The following is an 18,956-nucleotide window of genomic DNA, read 5'->3' on the forward strand; positions in this document are numbered from 1 at the left end:
CACAGTATCTGCGGGGAGGAATGTTTGAAACAAGAGCTGCCAAGGAAACGGATCACCTTAAAACGATTAGAGGAGTATGGATATTATACTGTAGGTGGTGGATGCACTCTGTTTTTTGGGATGCTTCACTTAGAATGCACGAGTGTGCACGCGCTTACATGCGTTTTTCCTCCTGCAACTCGTGCGTGTGTGTTTGCATTCATGTGTGTGCGTTTTTTTTTTTACATCTCTAGAGGGACTGTGAGTAATGTCGTTATTACAAGCTCAGTTCGCCGCTAAACGAGGAGTCTCGATGATAAACACCGGCGTGTGTCTTTATTGGGACTGAGTACAGGTTACACACAGAAAGGACGGGGCGAATCAAATCACACATATCTAGACATGATTTTGAATGGAAACTTTATAAACGAGGGGTTCCCGTTTCCATAACAGATCCTCAATGTGAAGACCACATTTCCCACAATCCTTTAGTTAACAAGGAACCACACAATCTCCCCCAAACATGTGAAAACGGTGGCATCTGAAGAGACTTCTGTATTGGCAGATCTAACTACATAACCCAGCGAGGGCTTTCTGCTTTATAGAAGAGGCATTTTTGACATCAGTCCACATCGAAGATCCAATGGCACTCAAGCAAGACGAAAAACTGACCACCTATAATATCAACCAAATAATGAGAGGCCAGACTGGTATTTTTCCTGGTCAAAGTCCCAAGTAAAAATGGTCCGAGACCTCCTTCAGTCTGAGTGTGTGGAAGTGATCTGCCCAGTCCAGCAGCAACAGGAAGTGGAAATGCCAGCCAGCCATACTCCAAGAGAAACACAGGAAGTAATGCAGCTGCTGACAGGAGGGTTGGAGAGACAGAGAACTGACTAAAAACCCAACTTCTGTCTGTTCAATATATAAAAGTGCTGATATGTCTCAGTCCTCCTCCCACACGACTGACCCAGGAGGGTCACACATTGTCACTGAAGAAGATAAGGAAACGAAGGCTTGTATGACTACCGTCTGTTCTGATCCGAACGCCTACATTACCCATAACACCCGAGGAAAGCCAAGGCCATTTTGAAACCAGGGGAAAAAGTGAGGCCAATTCGAAAAAGAGTCCAAAACACACGTTTTCCGGGTCCGCTGAAACAGGTGGCATCCCTCCACACCGCCGTATAATTCCCATGGATTAATATCATATTAATCCATGTTGCAGTAACCTCGTCTGCCACTGGCGGAACACACCAATAGATCAACTTTAGTCCTTGGGTTTGGCGTCGGGCACTGACCTGTTCCTCCAATGGTATCACCAGTTTGTTTAGGACCACAGGTAAACATTCAGGCAGTGAAGCAGTGGAGGCGGAGTGAGGGTGAACTGGCCAGAGAGGCAGTCTGAGAGGCTCCAGCAAGCCTATCAAAAGGGGACGATCACGCTCTCCCAGAAGTTTGGTTGGGCGCGTAAAACCCGTAACTTCAGATAAGCAAAGAAGTGTAATGGGTCCTGACAAAGATGTTTTGCCTAAAGCTTTTACCTCTTCTATTATTTTCACTGCATCGAGGATAGAGAGCACAGCAGCCTCCTTACCAGTCCTCAGCACCAGGCCTGACTGATCACTTGACTGATCAGCAAGGACAGGTTGGTCAGGTTGTAGGGAAGGTCATCTAGAATTAGTTCAACTTGAGGTGCTGTCACTACGCCCAGTCACTGATGGACTTCACGTCTAAGAATGGGCCCGGTTGGTGCCAGGGTCAGGGACTGTGTGGTTGTAGCAGGGTGCTGGCTGGATCCATGGGTGTGCGATGTGCTGTGTGCGTGCTGGTGTCTGTGTTGGGTCAGAGGTCGGGGGTCAAGGTAAATTGTGCCGGGGTTAGAAGCGTATGGTGCCAGGGCTCTTGGTCATGGTCAGAGTCTGGATGCTGGACAGGATCTTCCTCTGGTGTCCAGCCAGGGTCACTCCCAGACGCAGCAGGTCCCTGAGGAGAAGGACATACTGTTAGATAAAGGACATACTGTTAGATAAAGGACATACTGTTAGATAAACAGACAGACAGAAGGCCTGATAGACAGGCTGTCAGAGTGACTGACAGGTAGGCGGACCGAGACATAGAGCTACGGTCGTAGAGTGTGACTCAACTTCAAGAGGTTTGAAAGTCAAAGAGAGACACATTGTTGCAGGTGTGAACTGTGAACTTACTCAGCAGTGATCTGGGCCAGTAGCTCTACAGAGGTGAATCCTGCCTGGAGGAAGCTGTCCTCATAGCGCTCCATCTTGATGGCCCTCAGCCACTCCCCTACGGAGCCACACGCTGAGGGGGCCGGGGGGGCCCGCTGGTCCAGCAGGGGGTGGGATGGCCTGGGGAAAGGGGACACACACTCTCTCTGTCACTAGCATACCAGGGGCCTCACAGGCATGTAGCCTTGAGGGACAGGCATTTCCACAGAATGGGGGCGGGATCTAAGGCTGCATGAGTGGCAGGGAACAACAATGGCTGTTGGAGGGGAAGGGGGTGTGGCCCAAGCTGTGAGTGACAGGTTAGTATTCGGGGTTGGATAGGCGGAGAGAATGGGCACAGTTAGAGTGTGACAGGTCACAGCAGGACAGAGGAGGAGGGACAGTAGGAGGTTAATGTAGACTGACTCTGACAGACAGGACTGTATTCTAGGAATGAAGCAATGGAATAAAGACTGGGCTCTTTTAAGAGACAATATATACTCTCCATCTGGTGAGACAGTCACCTCCTTGTCTTTACCACAGGCTGTGTTCAAACCCACACGGGCCTTCTCTGACTCTCCACACACCCTCCACACCTAGCCCTTTGCCTAGATATCTGTGCCCACTCACCCTGCACCCTCCTGGGCCACAATCTTCAGCGAGGCGGGGTTGCGGATCAGCTTGTCCAGGGCGCTGACGATGGCGGCGAAGCGGGGGCGGGCCGAGCGCTCCTTCTGCCAGCAGTCCAGCATCAGCTGGTGGAGGTGGGCGGGGCAGTCAGGGGGCGGCGGTAGGCGGTAGTCCTGCTCTATGGCGTTGATCACGTCCTGGTTGCTCATGTCCCAGTAGGGCCGCTCTCCGAACGACATGACCTCCCACATGACGATGCCGTAGCTCCAGGCGTCGGAGGCTGAGGTGAACTTCCTGAAGGCGATGGCTTCTGGGGCGGTCCAGCGGATGGGGATCTTACCACCCTGATTGAAGAGAGGACAGAGGGGGTCAACAACCACACACAATAACCAGATGCACTATGGGATTGGTGTGGAGGAAGAACAGTAAGTCTCACCAGAGAGCTGGTGTAGGTGGGGTCTGAGGAGTTCTCCTGGAGGAAACGGGACAGGCCGAAGTCAGACACCTTACACACCAGGTTGCTGTTGACCAGGATGTTGCGGGCGGCCAGGTCTCTGTGGACGTAGCTCATCTCAGACAGGTACTTCATGCCCGACGCGATGCCACGCAGCATGCCCACCAGCTGGATGGGAGTGAACTGACCATCGTTCAACTACAGAGAAAGAGAGAGAGAGAGATGGGAATGTTTGAATTGTAGGAGAACAGGTTTGTGCCTTTGCGTGTGTTTGTGTGTAATAATAATAACCATTTGGTGGGGGATTATACTTGTCCTGTGCGAAGTAACACTCCCACTGCAGTTTTCACCCCTTACTAGCTCTGAGTTTGCGGACATCTACTTTATTGAGGACAAATGAAATGACCACGACTGTGATATGTGGTTGTCCCAACTAGCTATCTTCAGATGAATGCACTAACTGTAAGTGGCTCTAGATAAGAGCGTCTGCTAAATGACTAAAATGTACATTCATGTCCCAACTCCCCCTGAGACACCCCCGGAGAGTGGGGTCACGGTCACGGTGTGTGTGTGTGTGTGTGCGTGTGTGTGTGAAGGACTCTCGGAGAGACAAAGTGACAGGCCAATAGATAGACTGACCCTAAGGAAGGAGTCGAGCGCTCCGTTCTCCATGAACTCAGTGAGGATCATGACGGGACAGGAAGCCGTGATGATGCCCTCCAGGTGGATGATGTTGGGGTGCTGGAACTGGCCCATGATGCTAGCCTCCGACAGGAAGTCCCGCCTCTGCTTGTCTGTGTAGCCGCCCTTCAGTGTCTTGATGGCCACATAGTTCTCCTTCTTCCCTGGAACCTTCAGTCTTCCCCGACATACCTCCCCAAACTCCCCTATAGACGAGCCAGGGAAATACCCGTTAGTACAAACACGATACTGTAGCACCATACCAACCGGTCTGTTTACAGGCAGCGATACATCATGAAAAACAAAGAGATAAGAGAGTCCAACCGGCACCAATGACCTCCTCGATCTTGACAAAGGAAACATCGATCTCCTTGGCAAACTCCCGTATGGCCTCGTTAGGGTCCTCGTAAGTGAAGGGGTCAATATAGACCTTGACTCCTGAGGTGAGGAGGAGTAGAGGGAGGATAGGGGGAAGTAAACGACAGAACAGCCAAAGTAGCAGACAGACTAAAACATGAAAAACATGACTTTGAAAATAGCTGTATGCGCTATTTCTATGTACGTGTATGTGTGTGTGTATGTGTATGTGTGTGTATGTGTATGTGTGTGTGTATGTATGTGTATGTGTACATATGTGTACTCACCTTGGCCCAGGAGGTACTGGCTGTTTTTGTCACTCAGCTCTGGGTCCTTCATTCTGCTGTGTCTACTACTGAGAAGAACAGTGTGTGGGAGAGGAAGGAGGGAGAGGGGGGACGAGGGAAAAGGGGCAAGGGGTCAGAGAGAGAGAGAGAGAGAGAAAGAGAGCTAGTCCAGTGACGTAACACCTCTGGTCTCTCTGTGAGGGTTTCTTAGTGTCACAAACAAGCTCATTGAGTCTCTCTCTCGGTCTCAGAAACAATACATGACTGGTAGATGAAGTAATGCCTTGACCCTGGGCCCTCTACTGTTCTGCGCATTCAGGAGCCACTCTGCTCTGTGTCTGGGACTGCTGTGATGGAGGGCTCCATTAGTGAGACTTCCTTTGGCCCAGGCCCATCCCAGTAGGACTGTACAGCCCTGTAGCTACTGGACCCATGCCTCTCTCTCTCGCTTTTTCTCTCTCCCTCCCCCTCCCTCCCTCTCCCTCTCTTTCTCTCTCTCCCCCTCTCTCTCCCTCCCTCTCCCCCTCTCTCTGCCTCTCTCTCCCTCCCTCTCCCTCCCCCTCTCTCTCTCTCTCTCTCTCTCCCTCTCAGGCCCAAAATAGCAATACTGTTCCACCCTCATCTGGCGGTAGAACCAGGCCGACAACTGTGAGTGTGTGTGTGTGCGTGAGGGTGTGCACACTGTGTACTTCTTAGTGTATGTGCAAATGAACAATGTGTGTGGATGTGTGTGCACAACTCTGCATGTGTGTGTAGTGTGTGCCCCAAGGTCAGAGCTATTGTTCTCCTGTCCTGTGGAGACAGGGTTGGGACTGCTGCATCCTGTCTACCCCCAACTCTCCACCCTCTCTCTACCTCTCTCTACCCCTCTCTCTCTTTACCTTTCCTGCTCTCTCACCCCTTCCTTCCACCCCCTCTCTTTCTCTCTACCCCTCTCTCTTCACCTTTCCCGCTCTCTCTCACCCCTTCTCTCCACCCCCCCCCTCTCTCTACCTTTCCCACTCCCCCTTTCTCTTTCTCACTCTCTAGTTCCCTATGTTCCCAGAACCTTTTTTCAGAGGGCATGTGGAGCTATTTGCTGAAACAATGAAGCCAAGGGAAAGTGTTATAATGAGCGGAATAACTTCTAGCCCCGTAAGCACAAAGTCACAAAGAGAAATGATTTGGCTCTTTGAGAGTTTCGCTCAAATGTGACATAGTGTATGAAGGTAACAGTCATAATCTAAGCGTGATAAGATTGGTACCGGTTGCAAAAAGACAAAAGCATGGCAAATGTTAAGACCCATATTTCTATTTGAGCTTTTCCCTTTATGTACAATTCACATGACAGTATCCACCCTCTCTCCCTGGTTCTCACCGTATGCAGAAGACAGCCACAGTGATGACAGTGACCAGCAGCAGCATCCCCATGGCGATAAGGACACCGGTCACCAGAAGCTGGGAAGGAGAGTCATGCCCTGAGACGCAAAGAAAAAAAGGTTGTAACTAAAACTAATGTCTTACCTAATTAACTAATGTCGTAACTAATGAACTCATGTCGTAACTAATGAACTCATGTTGTAACTAATGAACTCATGTCGTAACTAATAAACAAATGTCGTAACTAATGAACTAATGTCGTAACTAATGAACTAATGTCGTAACTAATGAACAAATGTTGTGACTGATTCATTAGTTAAGACATTAGTTCATTAATGTCTTAACTAATGAACTAATGTCATAACTAATGAACTAATGTCGTAACTAATGAACTAATGTTGTAACTAATGAACTAATGTTGTAACTAATGAACTAATGTTATAACTAATGAACTAATGTTGTAACTAATGAACTAATGTTGTAACTAAAACAAATGTCTTAACTAATGAACTAATGTCGTAACTAATGTTGTAACTAATGAACTAATGTTGTAACTAATGAACTAAAGCCGTAACTAATGAACGAATGTCTTAACAAATGAATGAATGTCATAACTAATGAACTAATGTCATAACTAATATCGTAACTAATGAACTAATGTTGTAACTAATGAACTAATGTCGTAACTAATGTTGTAACTAATGAACTAATGTCATTACTAATGAACTAATGTTGTAACTAAAATGAATGTCTTAACTAATGAACTAATGTCGTAACTAATGTTGTAACTAATGAACTAATGTCGTAACAAACAAACTAATGTCCTAACCAATGAACTAATGTCGTAACTAATGAACTAATGTTGTAACTAATGAACTAATGTCGTAACTAATGAACGAATGTCTTAACTAATGTTGTAACTAATGAACTAATGTCGTAACAAACAAATTAATGTCCTAACCAATGAACTAATGTTGTAACTAATGAACTAATGTCGTAACTAATGAACTAATGTCTTAACTAATGAACCGAATGTCTTAACTAATGAACCGAATGTCTTAACTAATGAACCGAATGTCTTAACTAATGAACGAATGTCGTAACTAATGAACGAATGTCATAACTAATGAACTAATGTCTGAGACGCAAAGAAAAAAAGGTTGTAACTAAAACTAATGTCTTACCTATAATGAACTAATGTCGTAACTAATGAACTAATGTCTTAACCAATGAACTAATGTCGTACCTAATGAACTAATGTCGTAACTAATGTCTTAACCAATGAACTAACGTCGTAACTAATGTCTTAACCAATGAACTAACGTCGTAACTAATGAACTAATGTCTGAGACGCAAAGAAAAAAAGGTTGTAACTAAAACTAATGTCTTACCTATAATGAACTAATGTCGTAACTAATGAACTAATGTCTTAACCAATGAACTAATGTCGTACCTAATGAACTAATGTCGTAACTAATGTCTTAACCAATGAACTAACGTCGTAACTAATGTCTTAACCAATGAACTAACGTCGTAACTAATGAACTAATGTCGTAACTAATGTACTAATGTTGTAACTAATGTCGTAACCAATGAATTAATGTCGTAACTAATGAACTAATGTTGTAACTAATGAACAAATGTTGTAACTAATGAACAAATGTTGTAACTAATGAACTAATGTGATCTGGCAAATTAACAAGAAGGCGGAAAGGACACACAAAAAAAGTGAAAACCCCCAGAATACTTTGTGAGCCTGGATATGGATAGGCCTCCCTGAAAGAGTGAAGCCTGGGCCTTTCCTTACCGTCAGGCATGGTGCGGAAGGAGGCTGCTGGGCTGAAGCTGCCGTAGCCGGCCATGGTGCGAGCCCGGACCTGCACCTCATACTGAGTGGCCCTGCGGAGATCACTCAGCACCACCTGGTTACTGTCACTCTCCCTGTAGCTACACAACTGCTCCTGCTCCTCACCTCGACGCTCCTGCAGGACGGAGAGAGAAAGAGGGACGGAGAGAGAGAGAGGGACGGAGAGAGAGAGGGACGGAGAGAGAGAGAGAGAGGGACAGAGAGAGAGAGAGACGGAGAGAGAGAGAGGGATGGAGGAAGAGACGGATGGTGGGAGAACAAAAGCAGATAAGAGCGCCAGGTTGGGCCAGTGGGAGGGAGGTCAGCGTGATGTACACAGATGTAACGGTCAACTCCCTAAGACCTAAGGTGAGTCAGAGCTAGAGTATTTAACAGTGCGTCTGGTCATCCTCACCGTCTCACAGTAACGTAGCTGGTACTGCAGGATGGTGTAGTGCAGCTGGGCTGGAACTGACCAGTGGAGAGTCAGACTGCTCTCTGTAGAGATACTCTTCCTGATCACAGACACCAGAACTGGAACTGCACTCAGACCAACACAAAGAAACGGCATTAAAAGATAAAACAACATTCAATCTTCCTCTTCTAACTATACGACCCCAACCACAAACCCTTCTCTCGTCCTCTCTGTGTCTTTATCTCTCTCACCGTCGTGACTGGTTGTGATGTTGACACTGTCGCTGGGTGCCCCCTTGCCGTTGGTCGGGGTTACCCCGTTGAGGGCCTGGATAGAGAAGGTGTATGTAGTGTGAGGCATGAGGCCCCAGACCACCACCCTGCGGCCCAGCAGGCCACGCTGAGAGGGCCGGTAGCTGACACTGTCCCCGCAGGGAGAGCAGGGGCCCCAGGGGGCCCCACACAGAGAACACTCCACAGAGTAGCTCAGGTCAGTCCGGCCACCACTGTCCTGGGGCTCGCTCCACTCTAGGGTCACCGTGGTGTCGTTAATCTGGGTGACGATGCTTCGCGGGGCAGAGGGGGGTCCTGGAGGAAAGGGCGGAGAGGAGAGGGTCACACACCACCACATCAGGAAATCACAAATATTTCATCAGACAAAGGTACTAATACATTTTCCATTAGAAGGCACTTTACTGGCCCAATGTGCCATATTAGAGTTCCTCTGTTTCAGATTTGCATTATCAATTAAATCGCTTGCATGCTACTCGTCATGTCCCAGATACATTTCCAGCTAGCGTTTGGAGGAGCCACCAGGGACAAGAGGCTGAGGGGCACAGCAGGAAACAACATTGTGATGCAGAATTGAATTGGTGCTCCAATTACACACGTCCACATTTTAAATGATAATGATCTTCAGCTGAAGATTGTAGTAGGGGGGATTGTGATTGCTGCCAACCAAGCGAAACACAATTGCAATGCCACTCAGCCAGTGTGAATTAGTTCCTGCTCCTGCTAAGGAGACTGTGCCTTGTCATTGAGCCAGTGGCTAGGCCATTTACAGCTTCTGTGATAGTAGTGCTTAGTAAAATCCGCCATGATGCTCTCTGGGAGGTTTTGGGTGGCCTCAAGTAGGAGGCATTTGTGTACCATCACAACGGCCTACTGTAATTTAGGTTTCATTTACGTCAACATCTAGGATGAGGGGAAAAAACGGCTTGTGATTAAGTCAAAACATCTGGAGTGGTCAAATAAATCAACTGTCTGACTTAATTAGGGAGAGCTGTCATTTAACCTGTGATTTAAATAGGCTAGCAGAGTCTACGGGGAATTCTGTTTGTCCTTGACGGGTTTCAGTCTTCAGACGAGTTTCAGACTGCTGTTCCTTGCGAACTCCTTTCGCGGCCATTCTGAGTGAGCGTGCCCAATTCAAAGGCCTCCAATTCACACATCACACGTGGCTGAATTGAAATTCCTGAATCCACACTGAGGTGTCCCTCACGACCCATCAACGCTTCCCTTCCTGGGAGTGACATCCAGGCTCCGCCCCGCTCTACACCCGTTACAAAGGAACCGCATCTCAATACTCTCAGCCCTGGGACAAAAGGCCACAGAGCAGGTGAGAGGGGCTGAGCACAACACCAGAGAAGAGAAATAGGAGAGGGGCGAGGGACAACAAAGGAGGGAGGGCAACAAGAGAAACACAAGTTGAAAGTGAAAGAAAATAGCGCAGAGACCGAGTATCCGGGGAGAGTAAATAGAGGGTGGAGTGGTTAGAGTATGTATGGGGCGGCAGGGTAGCCTAGTGGTTAGAGTATGTATGGGGCGGCAGGGTAGCCTAGTGGTTAGAGTATGTATGGGGCGGCAGGGTAGCCTAGTGGTTAGAGTATGTATGGGGCGGCAGGGTAACCTAGTGGTTAGAGTATGTATGGGGCGGCAGGGTAGCCTAGTGGTTAGAGTATGTATGGGGCGGCAGGGTAGCCTAGTGGTTAGAGTATGTATGGGGCGGCAGGGTAGCCTAGTGGTTAGAGTATGTATGGGGCGGCAGGGTAGCCTAGTGGTTAGAGTATGTATGGGGCGGCAGGGTAACCTAGTGGTTAGAGTATGTATAGGGTAGCCTAGTGGGGCGGCAGTGGTTAGGTAGCCTAGTGGTTGTATGTATGGGGGCGGCAGGGTAACCTAGTGGTTAGAGTATGTATGGGGCGGCAGGGTAGCCTAGTGGTTAGAGTATGTATGGGGCGGCAGGGTAGCCTAGTGGTTAGAGCGTTGGGCCAGTAACCAAAAGGTTGATAGATCGATTCCCCGAGCTGACAAGGTAAAACATCTGTCGTTCTGCTCCTGAACAAGGCAGCTACCCACTGTTCCTAGACCAGTTAACCCACTGTTTCTAGACCAGTTAACCCACTGTTCCTAGACCAGTTAACCCACTGTTCCTAGGCTGCCATTGTAAATAATCATTTGTTCTTAACGGACTTGCCTAGTTAAATAAAGGTAAAACAATACATCAAACATGTGGTTTCCATGTGTTTGAATCCATTCGCTCCGTTCCAGCCATTATTATTATTATCACACCTCCACTGGTGTAATAATGTGTTAACTTACTGGTGCAGGGGGTGTCTGGGGTGTCCGAGTCAGCGCGGAGGTATCCTGGACGACACTGACACACAGGTGAGCCCGTCACCATAGCATGGCTAAACCCTGGACAGGCCTGGCACTGGCCCCCCGAGGCGGACCTAAACTGACCCACAGGACAGGCTGAGAGGACGAGGGTGAGCGAGAGGGGAGAAGGAAAGTTAGTACGGCCCTGAACGTCGCCACAAACCGTGACATCAGAAACCAACACCGCAGGCAGCATAGCGTCCCATCATAGCAGGTCGGGTTGGGAGCCAAAAAGCATGTTAAAAAAAGACAAACAGTACAGGAAAGCTCATTAATCACCGCCAAGATACATAAACACAATGAAATGAATGTGAATGCGCTCGCCTCTCCTCTGATCCTTCGACTCAGGCGGGACACCCGGCTTCAGTGTAAACAGCCCATAAATCAGGCTCGCTCCCTGACACACCGGGCTCATTCAGCGAGGGGGATCCGGCACAGCAAGTGTGTGTGTGTGTGTGTGTGTGTGTGTGTGTGTGTTATTGTAATATCTGCTCTGTTCACTTTCTGTTTAAATAAACGGCTACAGAAATTAATCAAATACATAGCTGGGGATCATATGTATTCATTTGCAGATATTGAAGGTCTAATTTGAGCTATGTGAGCCCCTGTGAAGTACTGGGTAATAATAACAGACTCCTAAAACATTAGTCATAACACACCCACTCAGTATGACAACGAATCACATCACGTACACACATCATCCATGGATAAAGACTTCTAACAAACTGCCGTTGCTCTACTTAGGAAAATGACTGAAGTTTAAGTTGTTATCGACTAATTGCATTTCCCCATGAGGAACAATAAAGTTGGGTTTCATCGTACTGTATTTTATTATATGGAATAACACGGTTATGCAAGTCATCAGCAGTTAGGTAGAGCTAGTTTTGGGTTGTTGTTCCACTTGTACAGTGTCTATGTTTAATGGGTAGTTCAGAGTTTCTGAGAGAAAATCTGTAGTTTTAAAAGCAAATTTCGTGTATTTCTAAACATTTTGCCTGTAGCTTATGCCGTGTTCTTATGCTATCTGGGTGACTCAAACGTTATAACAAAATCAATGGGGGGCCCCATGCCATGACATTTTTTAAATGTGAGATTCTCTCTGACTGTTGAGTATCCATATAGGTGATTATTCGTTCTCAAAGATGATCTTATTAAAAAATATATACCTCCTTTATATTTTCTACATAATTATACCTGTTTTTAGTCAATTAAGATTACACTGACAACGTTTTACCCTCCACAAAAATATTTATATTTAAAAAAAAACATATTCCATCATCTATATCATATTTCATCATATATATATCATATTTCATCATATATATATCATATTTCATCATATATATATCATATTTCATCATATATATATCATATTTCATCATATATATATATCATATTTCATCATATATATATCATATTCCATCTATATATATATCATATTTCATCATATATATCATATTTCATCATATATATATCATATTTCATCATATATATATCATATTTCATCATATATATATCATATTTCATCATATATATATCATATTTCATCATATATATATCATATTTCATCATATATATATCATATTTCTTGGAGTGGCGGCAAAGTTTGAGCAGCCGCGGCCCGCCGCTGACAAATGAATATAGGGGAAACACTGTGCACAGGATGAATACAAAGCTTGGTTGTCTAACAGTCTCCGACTCCCTGGAGCCGAGTTATCATTAACCAAATAGAGAGGCTAAACAGTTAAGGTGCTAACTCAGCCAGGCAGGAAGCTACATAAAAGCCCCGCGTCAAACCTAATCGCTGAGTAAGATGACATCATTACAATTCAAGTGGCCCTGGCCTTCCTTTCCCAGACAGTATAAATAGACTTTCTCTTTGTTATCCGTGTACACAGTGTAACTTTCACCATCTCTCTCTCTCTCTATTGTGTGTGAAGAGGGCCTTTGAATAGTAGCACATGTACTATAGAAATGCATCCCTTAAAAACATGTGCAAACAGGTACCAGACACAACACATAAGTATCTCCAAAGAATCACAAAAGAATCCTTACACTGATACTGAGCAGACTCTACAATGCATCTTAGTAAAAGGCATTTTTGACAGAAGGTGGAGCTGCTCTGAGGGTCAGAGTTCCCCTAACAGACTCGACCTCAGTGACCAGACGCCAGGGAGCATCGAAGCCGCACAGAGGCAGAGACTGAGAGAAACAGAGACCGACAGAGAAAGAAAGAGGCAGAGAAAGAGAGGCAGAGAAAGAGGGAGACAGAGAGAGGCAGAGAAAGAGAGAGACAGAGAAAGAGACAGAGAAAGAAGGAGACAGAGGAAGAGACAGAGAAAGAAGGAGTCAGAGACCGAGGGAGAGAGAGACAGAAACAGAGAGACAAAGAAAGATACAGAGAAAGAGGGAGAGAGAGACAAAGAAAGAGACAGAGAAAGAGGGAGAGAGACAGAAAGAGAGAGACAAAGAAAGAGACAGAGAAAGAAGGAGACAGAGGAAGAGACAGAGAAAGAAGGAGACAGAAAGAGGGAGAGAGAGAGAGAGAGACAGAAAGAAGGAGACAGAGAAAGAAGGAGACAGAGGAAGTCAGAGAAAGAGGGAGTGAGAGACAGAGAGAGACAGAGCAAGAGACAGAGAAAGAAGGAGACAGAGAAAGAAGGAGACAGAGGAAGAGACAGAGAAAGAGGGAGAGAGAGACAGAAAGAGAGACAGAGAAAGAAGGAGACAGAGAGAGAGACAGAGAAAGAGACAGAGAAAGAAGGAGACTGAGAAAGAGACAGAGAAAGAAGGAGACAGAGGAAGAGACAGAGAGAGAGAGACAGAGAAAGTGACAGAGAAAGAAGGAGACAGAGAAAGAGACAGAAGGAGACAGAGGGAGACAGAGGAAGAGACAGAGAAAGAAGGAGACAGAGAGAGAGACAGAGAAAGAAGGAGACAGAGGAAGAGACAGAGAAAGAAGGAGACAGAGGAAGAGACAGAGAAAGAATGAGACAGAGAAAGAGGGAGAGAGAGACAGAAAGAGAGAGACAGAAAGAGAGAGACAGAGAAAGAAGGAGACAGAGGAAGAGACAGAGAAAGAAGGAGACAGAGAAAGAGGGAGAGAGAGAGACAGGAGTCAGAGATAAGGCATCATAGTGCTGTTGGTAAATACCCTCTAACTGGCTGGCTGCTGGTGGGATGAGAGAGTTTTATAGCTAACAGATAGGCTCCAACCGGGCGACTTAAAGAGCTTTATGCCCTACCACCACCACCACCACCACCACCACCACCACCGATGGCACACTCTCCATACATCAACCCACACACACTGCCTTTAATGACACACTTTCCTCTTTGGTGGGGAGGGATGCGAAAAACGAGAAGACAGCAACAGAAGTTAGTTAAACACTGTCTGCTAAATTACAGTGGGGAAAAAAGTATTTAGTCAGCCACCAATTGTGCAAGTTCTCCCACTTAAAAAGATGAGAGAGGCCTGTAATTTTCATCATAGGTACACTTCAACTATTACAGACAAAATGAGGGAAAAAAATCCAGAAAATCACATTGTAGGATTTTTATGAATTTATTAGCAAACTGTGGTGGAAAATAGGTATTTGGTCACCTACAAACAAGCAAGATTTCTGGCTCTCACAGACCTGTAACTTCTTCTTTAAGAGGCTCCTCTGTCCTCCACTCGTTACCTGTATTAATGGCACCTGTTTGAACTTGTTATCAGTATAAAAGACACCTGCCACTATGGCCAAGACCAAAGAGCTGTCAAAGGACACCAGAAACAAAATTGTAGACCTGCACCAGGCTGGGAAGACTGAATCTGCAATAGGTAAGCAGCTTGGTTTGAAGAAATCAACTGTGGGAGCAATTATTAGGAAATGGAAGACATACAAGACCACTGATAATCTCCCTCGATCTGGGGCTCCACGCAAGATCTCACCCCGTGGGGTCAAAATGATCACAAGAACGGTGAGCAAAAATCCCAGAACCACACGGGGGGACCTAGTGAATGACCTGCAGAGAGCTGGGACCAAAGTAACAAAGCCTACCATCAGTAACACACTACGCCGCCAGGGGCTCAAATCCTGCAGTGCCAGACGTGTCCCCCTGCTTAAGCAAGTACATGTCCAGGCCCGTCTGAAGTTTGCTAGAGAGCATTTGGATGATCCAGAAGAAGATTGGGAGAATGTCATATGGTCAGATGAAACCAAAATATAACTTTTTGGTAAGAACTCAACTCGTCGTGTTTGGAGGAAAAAGAATGCTGAGTTGCATCCAAAGAACACCATACCTACTGTGAAGCATGGGGGTGGAAACATCATGCTTTGGGGCTGTTTTTCTGCAAAGGGACGAGGACGACTGATCCGTGTAAAGGAAAGAATGAATGGGGCCATGTATCGTGAGATTTTGAGTGAAAACCTCCTTCCATCAGCAAGGGCATTGAAGATGAAACGTGGCTGGGTCTTTCAGCATGACAATGATCCCAAACACACCGCCCAAGCAACGAAGGAGTGGCTTCGTAAGAAGCATTTCAAGGTCCTGGAGTGGCCTAGCCAGTCTCCAGATCTCAACCCCATAGAAAATCTTTGGAGGGAGTTGAAAGTCCGTGTTGCCCAGCAACAGCCCCAAAAAATCACTGCTCTAGAGGAGATCTGCATGGAGGAATGGGCCAAAGTACCATCAACAATGTGTGAAAACCTTGTGAAGACTTACAGAAAACGCTTGACCTCTGTCATTGCCAACAAAGGGTATATAACAAAGTATTGAGATAAACTTTTGTTATTGACCAAATACTTATTTTCCACCATAATTTGCAAATAAATTCATTAAAAATCCTACAATGTGATTTTCTGGAATTTTTTTCATAGTTGAAGTGTACCTATGATGAAAATTACAGGCCTCTCTCATCTTTTTAAGTGGGAGAACTTGCACAATTGGTGGCTGACTAAATACTTTTTTGCCCCACTGTATATACTTGGCTGTGTGTGTATGCTAATGTCATTGTGCAGACAAGTGCTACTGAGGCAGTAGCATGTGGGAGAGACAAAGTGTGTGTGTGTGAGTGAGAGAGAGTGAGAGAGAGAGAGAGAGTGAGAGAGAGAGAGAGAGTGAGAGAGAGAGAGAGAGAGAGAGAGAGAGAGAGAGAGAGAGAGAGAGAGAGAGAGAGAGAGAGAGAGAGAGATGAAGAGAGAGTGTTCCCATTCTTCTTAAAGCACAGAGTGTGGAATGTGACCCTATTGTGACCTCCCCTTTACATTTCTCCAGGGGGGAGTGGGAGATAGGGGTGGAGGCCCATTTCACACACAGACACACAGGCACACACTCACACTGAAAGAACGAAATAAGAGCACAGCAATTAGCTAGACAGAGGCAACCCACCGCCTGCCTGTGGCATTGTATCTGTGTGATGGTGTGGACATGAGGAAGACAAGTGTCCTGCACTGTGTGTGTGCGTACCAGTGTGCGTGCTGGCGTTAGCTTGGCAGAGCTCTATTACTGCCTGTACGAGCTCTTCTCCAACATTTTCAGTCATCTGCAATGATGCGGAGTGCCTGTAATGACCTGCTGAGTGTGGCTGTTTTGGCTCATGAGCAACTCCCTGTCAGAGCAGCAAAAGACTGTATCTAACCACTGAAACGTACGATAGACCATCAGAACATTACAGTTGAGTCATTCAGGAGACACTCTTATCCAGAGGGACTTACAGTAGTGAGTGCACACATTTTCATACTTTTCTCTTCTCTTCAAACAAGAGGCTTGAGTAAAACATTTGGCTTTTCATTATACACTATCCGCATTTCTGTCCATCTGTCTCTCTCCACCTGTGAATGTGTGTGTGTGTGTGTGTGTGTGTGTACATGGATAATTTGACTCATTAGGAGAGTTGTCCCTCCCCAGAGAGAATACTCCCTGCTTCTCTCTGTTGTCAGGTTGGCTTCCATGTACTGGTAATGGAAGATTCTTTACCTGCAACCTCCCTCCTCTTCCCTCCCTCCTCTCTTCCCCCCCTTTCTCTCTTTCCCTCCCTCCTCTTCCATCCCTCTTCTCTTTCCCTCCCTCCTCTCTTCCCCTCCTTTCTCTTCCCTCCCTCCCCTCTTCCCCTCCCTCCTCTGTTTCCCACCCTCATCTCTTTCCCTCTCCTCCTCTCTTCCCCTCCTCCTCTCTCCCCTCTCTTCTTTCCCTCCCTCCTCTCTTTCCCTCCTTCCTCTCTTTCCTCCTCTTTCCTCCCTCCTCTCTTTCCCTCCCTCCTCTCTTTCCCTCCCTCCCCTCTCTCTTCCTCCCTCCCTTCTCCCTCCTTCCCCTCCCTTCTCTCTTCCCCTCTTTCCCCTCCTCTCTTTTTCCCTCCCTCCTCTCTCCTTCCCTTTCCTCTCTTTCCCTCCCTCTCTCTCTTTCCCTCCCTTCTCTTTCCCTCCCTTCTCTCTTCCCTCCCTTCTTCCCTCTTCCCTCTTTCCCTCCTCTCTTTCCCTCCTTCCTCTCTTCCATCCTTCCTCATCTCTTTCCATCCTTCCTCCCTCCCTCCCTCCTCTCTTTCCTTCCCTCCCTCCCTCCTCCCTCCTCTTCCCTCCTCCTTCCCTCCTCTCTTCCCCTCCCTCCTCTCTTTCCCTCCATCCCTCTCTCTTCTCCCTCCCTCCTCTCCTTCCCTTCTCTCTTCCCCTCCCTCCTCTCTTTCCCTCCCTTCTCTCTTCCCCTCCCTCATCTCTTTCCATCCTTCCTCATCTCTTTCCATCCTTCCTCATCTCTTTCCCTCCCTCCTCTCTTTCCCTCCCTCCTCTCCTCCCCTCCCCTCATCTCTTCCCTCCCTCCTCTCTTCCCCCTTCTCTCTTTCCCTCCCTCCTCTTCCATCCCTCCTCTCTTCCCCTCCCTCCTCTCTTCCCCTCCATTCTCTCTTCCCCTCCCTCCTCTCTTCCCTCCCTCCTCTCTTTCCCTCCCTTCTCTCTTCCCTCCCTCATCTCTTTCCATCCTTCCTCATCTCTTTCCATCCTTCCTCATCTCTTTCCCTCCCTCCTCTCTTTCCCTCCCTCCTCTCCTCCCCTCCCTCCTCTCTTTCCCTCCCTCCTCTCTTCCCCTCCCTCATCTCTTTCCATCCTTCCTCTCTTTCCCTCCCTCCTCTCTTTCCCTCCCTCCCCTCTTCCCCTCCCTTCTCTCTTCCCCTCCCTCCTCTCTTTCCCTCCTTCCTCTCTTCCCCTCCGTTCTCTCTTCCCCTCCCTCCCTCCTCTCTTTCCTTCCCTCCCTCCCTCCTCTCTTTCCCTCCTTTCTCTCTTTCCTTCCCTCCTCTCTTCCCCTCCCTCCTCTCTTTCCCTCCATTCTCTCTTCCCCTCCCTCCTCTCTTCCCTCCCTCCTCTCTTTCCCTCCCTTCTCTCTTCCCCTCCCTCATCTCTTTCCATCCTTCCTCATCTCTTTCCATCCTTCCTCATCTCTTTCCCTCCCTCCTCTCTTTCCCTCCCTCCCTCTTTCCTCCCCTCCCTCCCTCCCTCCCTCTCTCTCCCTCCCCTTTCTCTCTTTCCCTCCCTCCTCTTCCATCCCTCCTCTCTTCCCCTCCCTCCTCTCTTTCCCTCCATTCTCTCTTCCCCTCCCTCCTCTCTTCCCTCCCTCCTCTCTTTCCCTCCCTTCTCTCTTCCCCTCCCTCATCTCTTTCCATCCTTCCTCATCTCTTTCCATCCTTCCTCATCTCTTTCCCTCCCTCCTCTCTTTCCCTCCCTCCTCTCCTCCCCTCCCTCCTCTCTTTCCCTCCCTCCTCTCTTCCCCTCCCTCATCTCTTTCCCTCCCTCCTCTCTTTCCCTCCCTCCTCTCTTTCCCTCCCTCCCCTCTTTCCCTCCCTCCCCTCTTTCCCTCCCTCTATTTCCCTCCTTCCTCTATTTCCCTCCTTCCTCTCTTTCCTTCCTTACTCTCTTTCCTTCCCTCCTCTCTTCCCCTCCCTTCTCTCTTTCCCTCCCTCCTCTCTTCCCCTCCATTCATGGCTGATTCACTGGGTCTGTCTGACAGCCAGTCCTGACATGTCCTAAGTGCCACCCTCAGCCGCCCAGCCCTGTGACACCGCCCTCACCTCTAACCTTTTTCCCTGCTCCCCCTGACCT

General features: G+C 47.5%; 1 protein-coding gene across 2 annotated transcripts in view; it reads right to left on the bottom strand.

The window, feature by feature from the left end:
- Positions 1–287: 287 nt before the first annotated feature.
- Positions 288–18,956, bottom strand: part of LOC115135587 (ephrin type-B receptor 4a-like) — a 35,846-nt gene continuing 17,177 nt past the window's right edge. Inside the window, exons 5-16 of one of the 2 annotated variants that reach the window (XM_029670433.2) lie at positions 10,831–10,983; positions 8,482–8,817; positions 8,231–8,355; positions 7,777–7,951; positions 5,968–6,067; positions 4,611–4,675; positions 4,291–4,404; positions 3,925–4,172; positions 3,268–3,483; positions 2,832–3,175; positions 2,184–2,342; positions 288–1,962 (exon numbers count right to left, since the gene is read on the bottom strand). In XM_029670433.2, coding sequence (XP_029526293.2) covers positions 1,857–1,962; positions 2,184–2,342; positions 2,832–3,175; positions 3,268–3,483; positions 3,925–4,172; positions 4,291–4,404; positions 4,611–4,675; positions 5,968–6,067; positions 7,777–7,951; positions 8,231–8,355; positions 8,482–8,817; positions 10,831–10,983 — 2,141 coding nt within the window. In that variant the 3' untranslated portion in view covers positions 288–1,856. The remainder of the gene's footprint in view (positions 1,963–2,183; positions 2,343–2,831; positions 3,176–3,267; positions 3,484–3,924; positions 4,173–4,290; positions 4,405–4,610; positions 4,676–5,967; positions 6,068–7,776; positions 7,952–8,230; positions 8,356–8,481; positions 8,818–10,830; positions 10,984–18,956) is intronic. The other variant, XM_065023570.1, reaches the window with a different exon arrangement.

The sequence above is a fragment of the Oncorhynchus nerka genome, linkage group LG10 (assembly GCF_034236695.1).
Source record: "Oncorhynchus nerka isolate Pitt River linkage group LG10, Oner_Uvic_2.0, whole genome shotgun sequence".
In the NCBI taxonomy this organism is placed as follows: Eukaryota; Metazoa; Chordata; class Actinopteri; order Salmoniformes; family Salmonidae; genus Oncorhynchus; species Oncorhynchus nerka.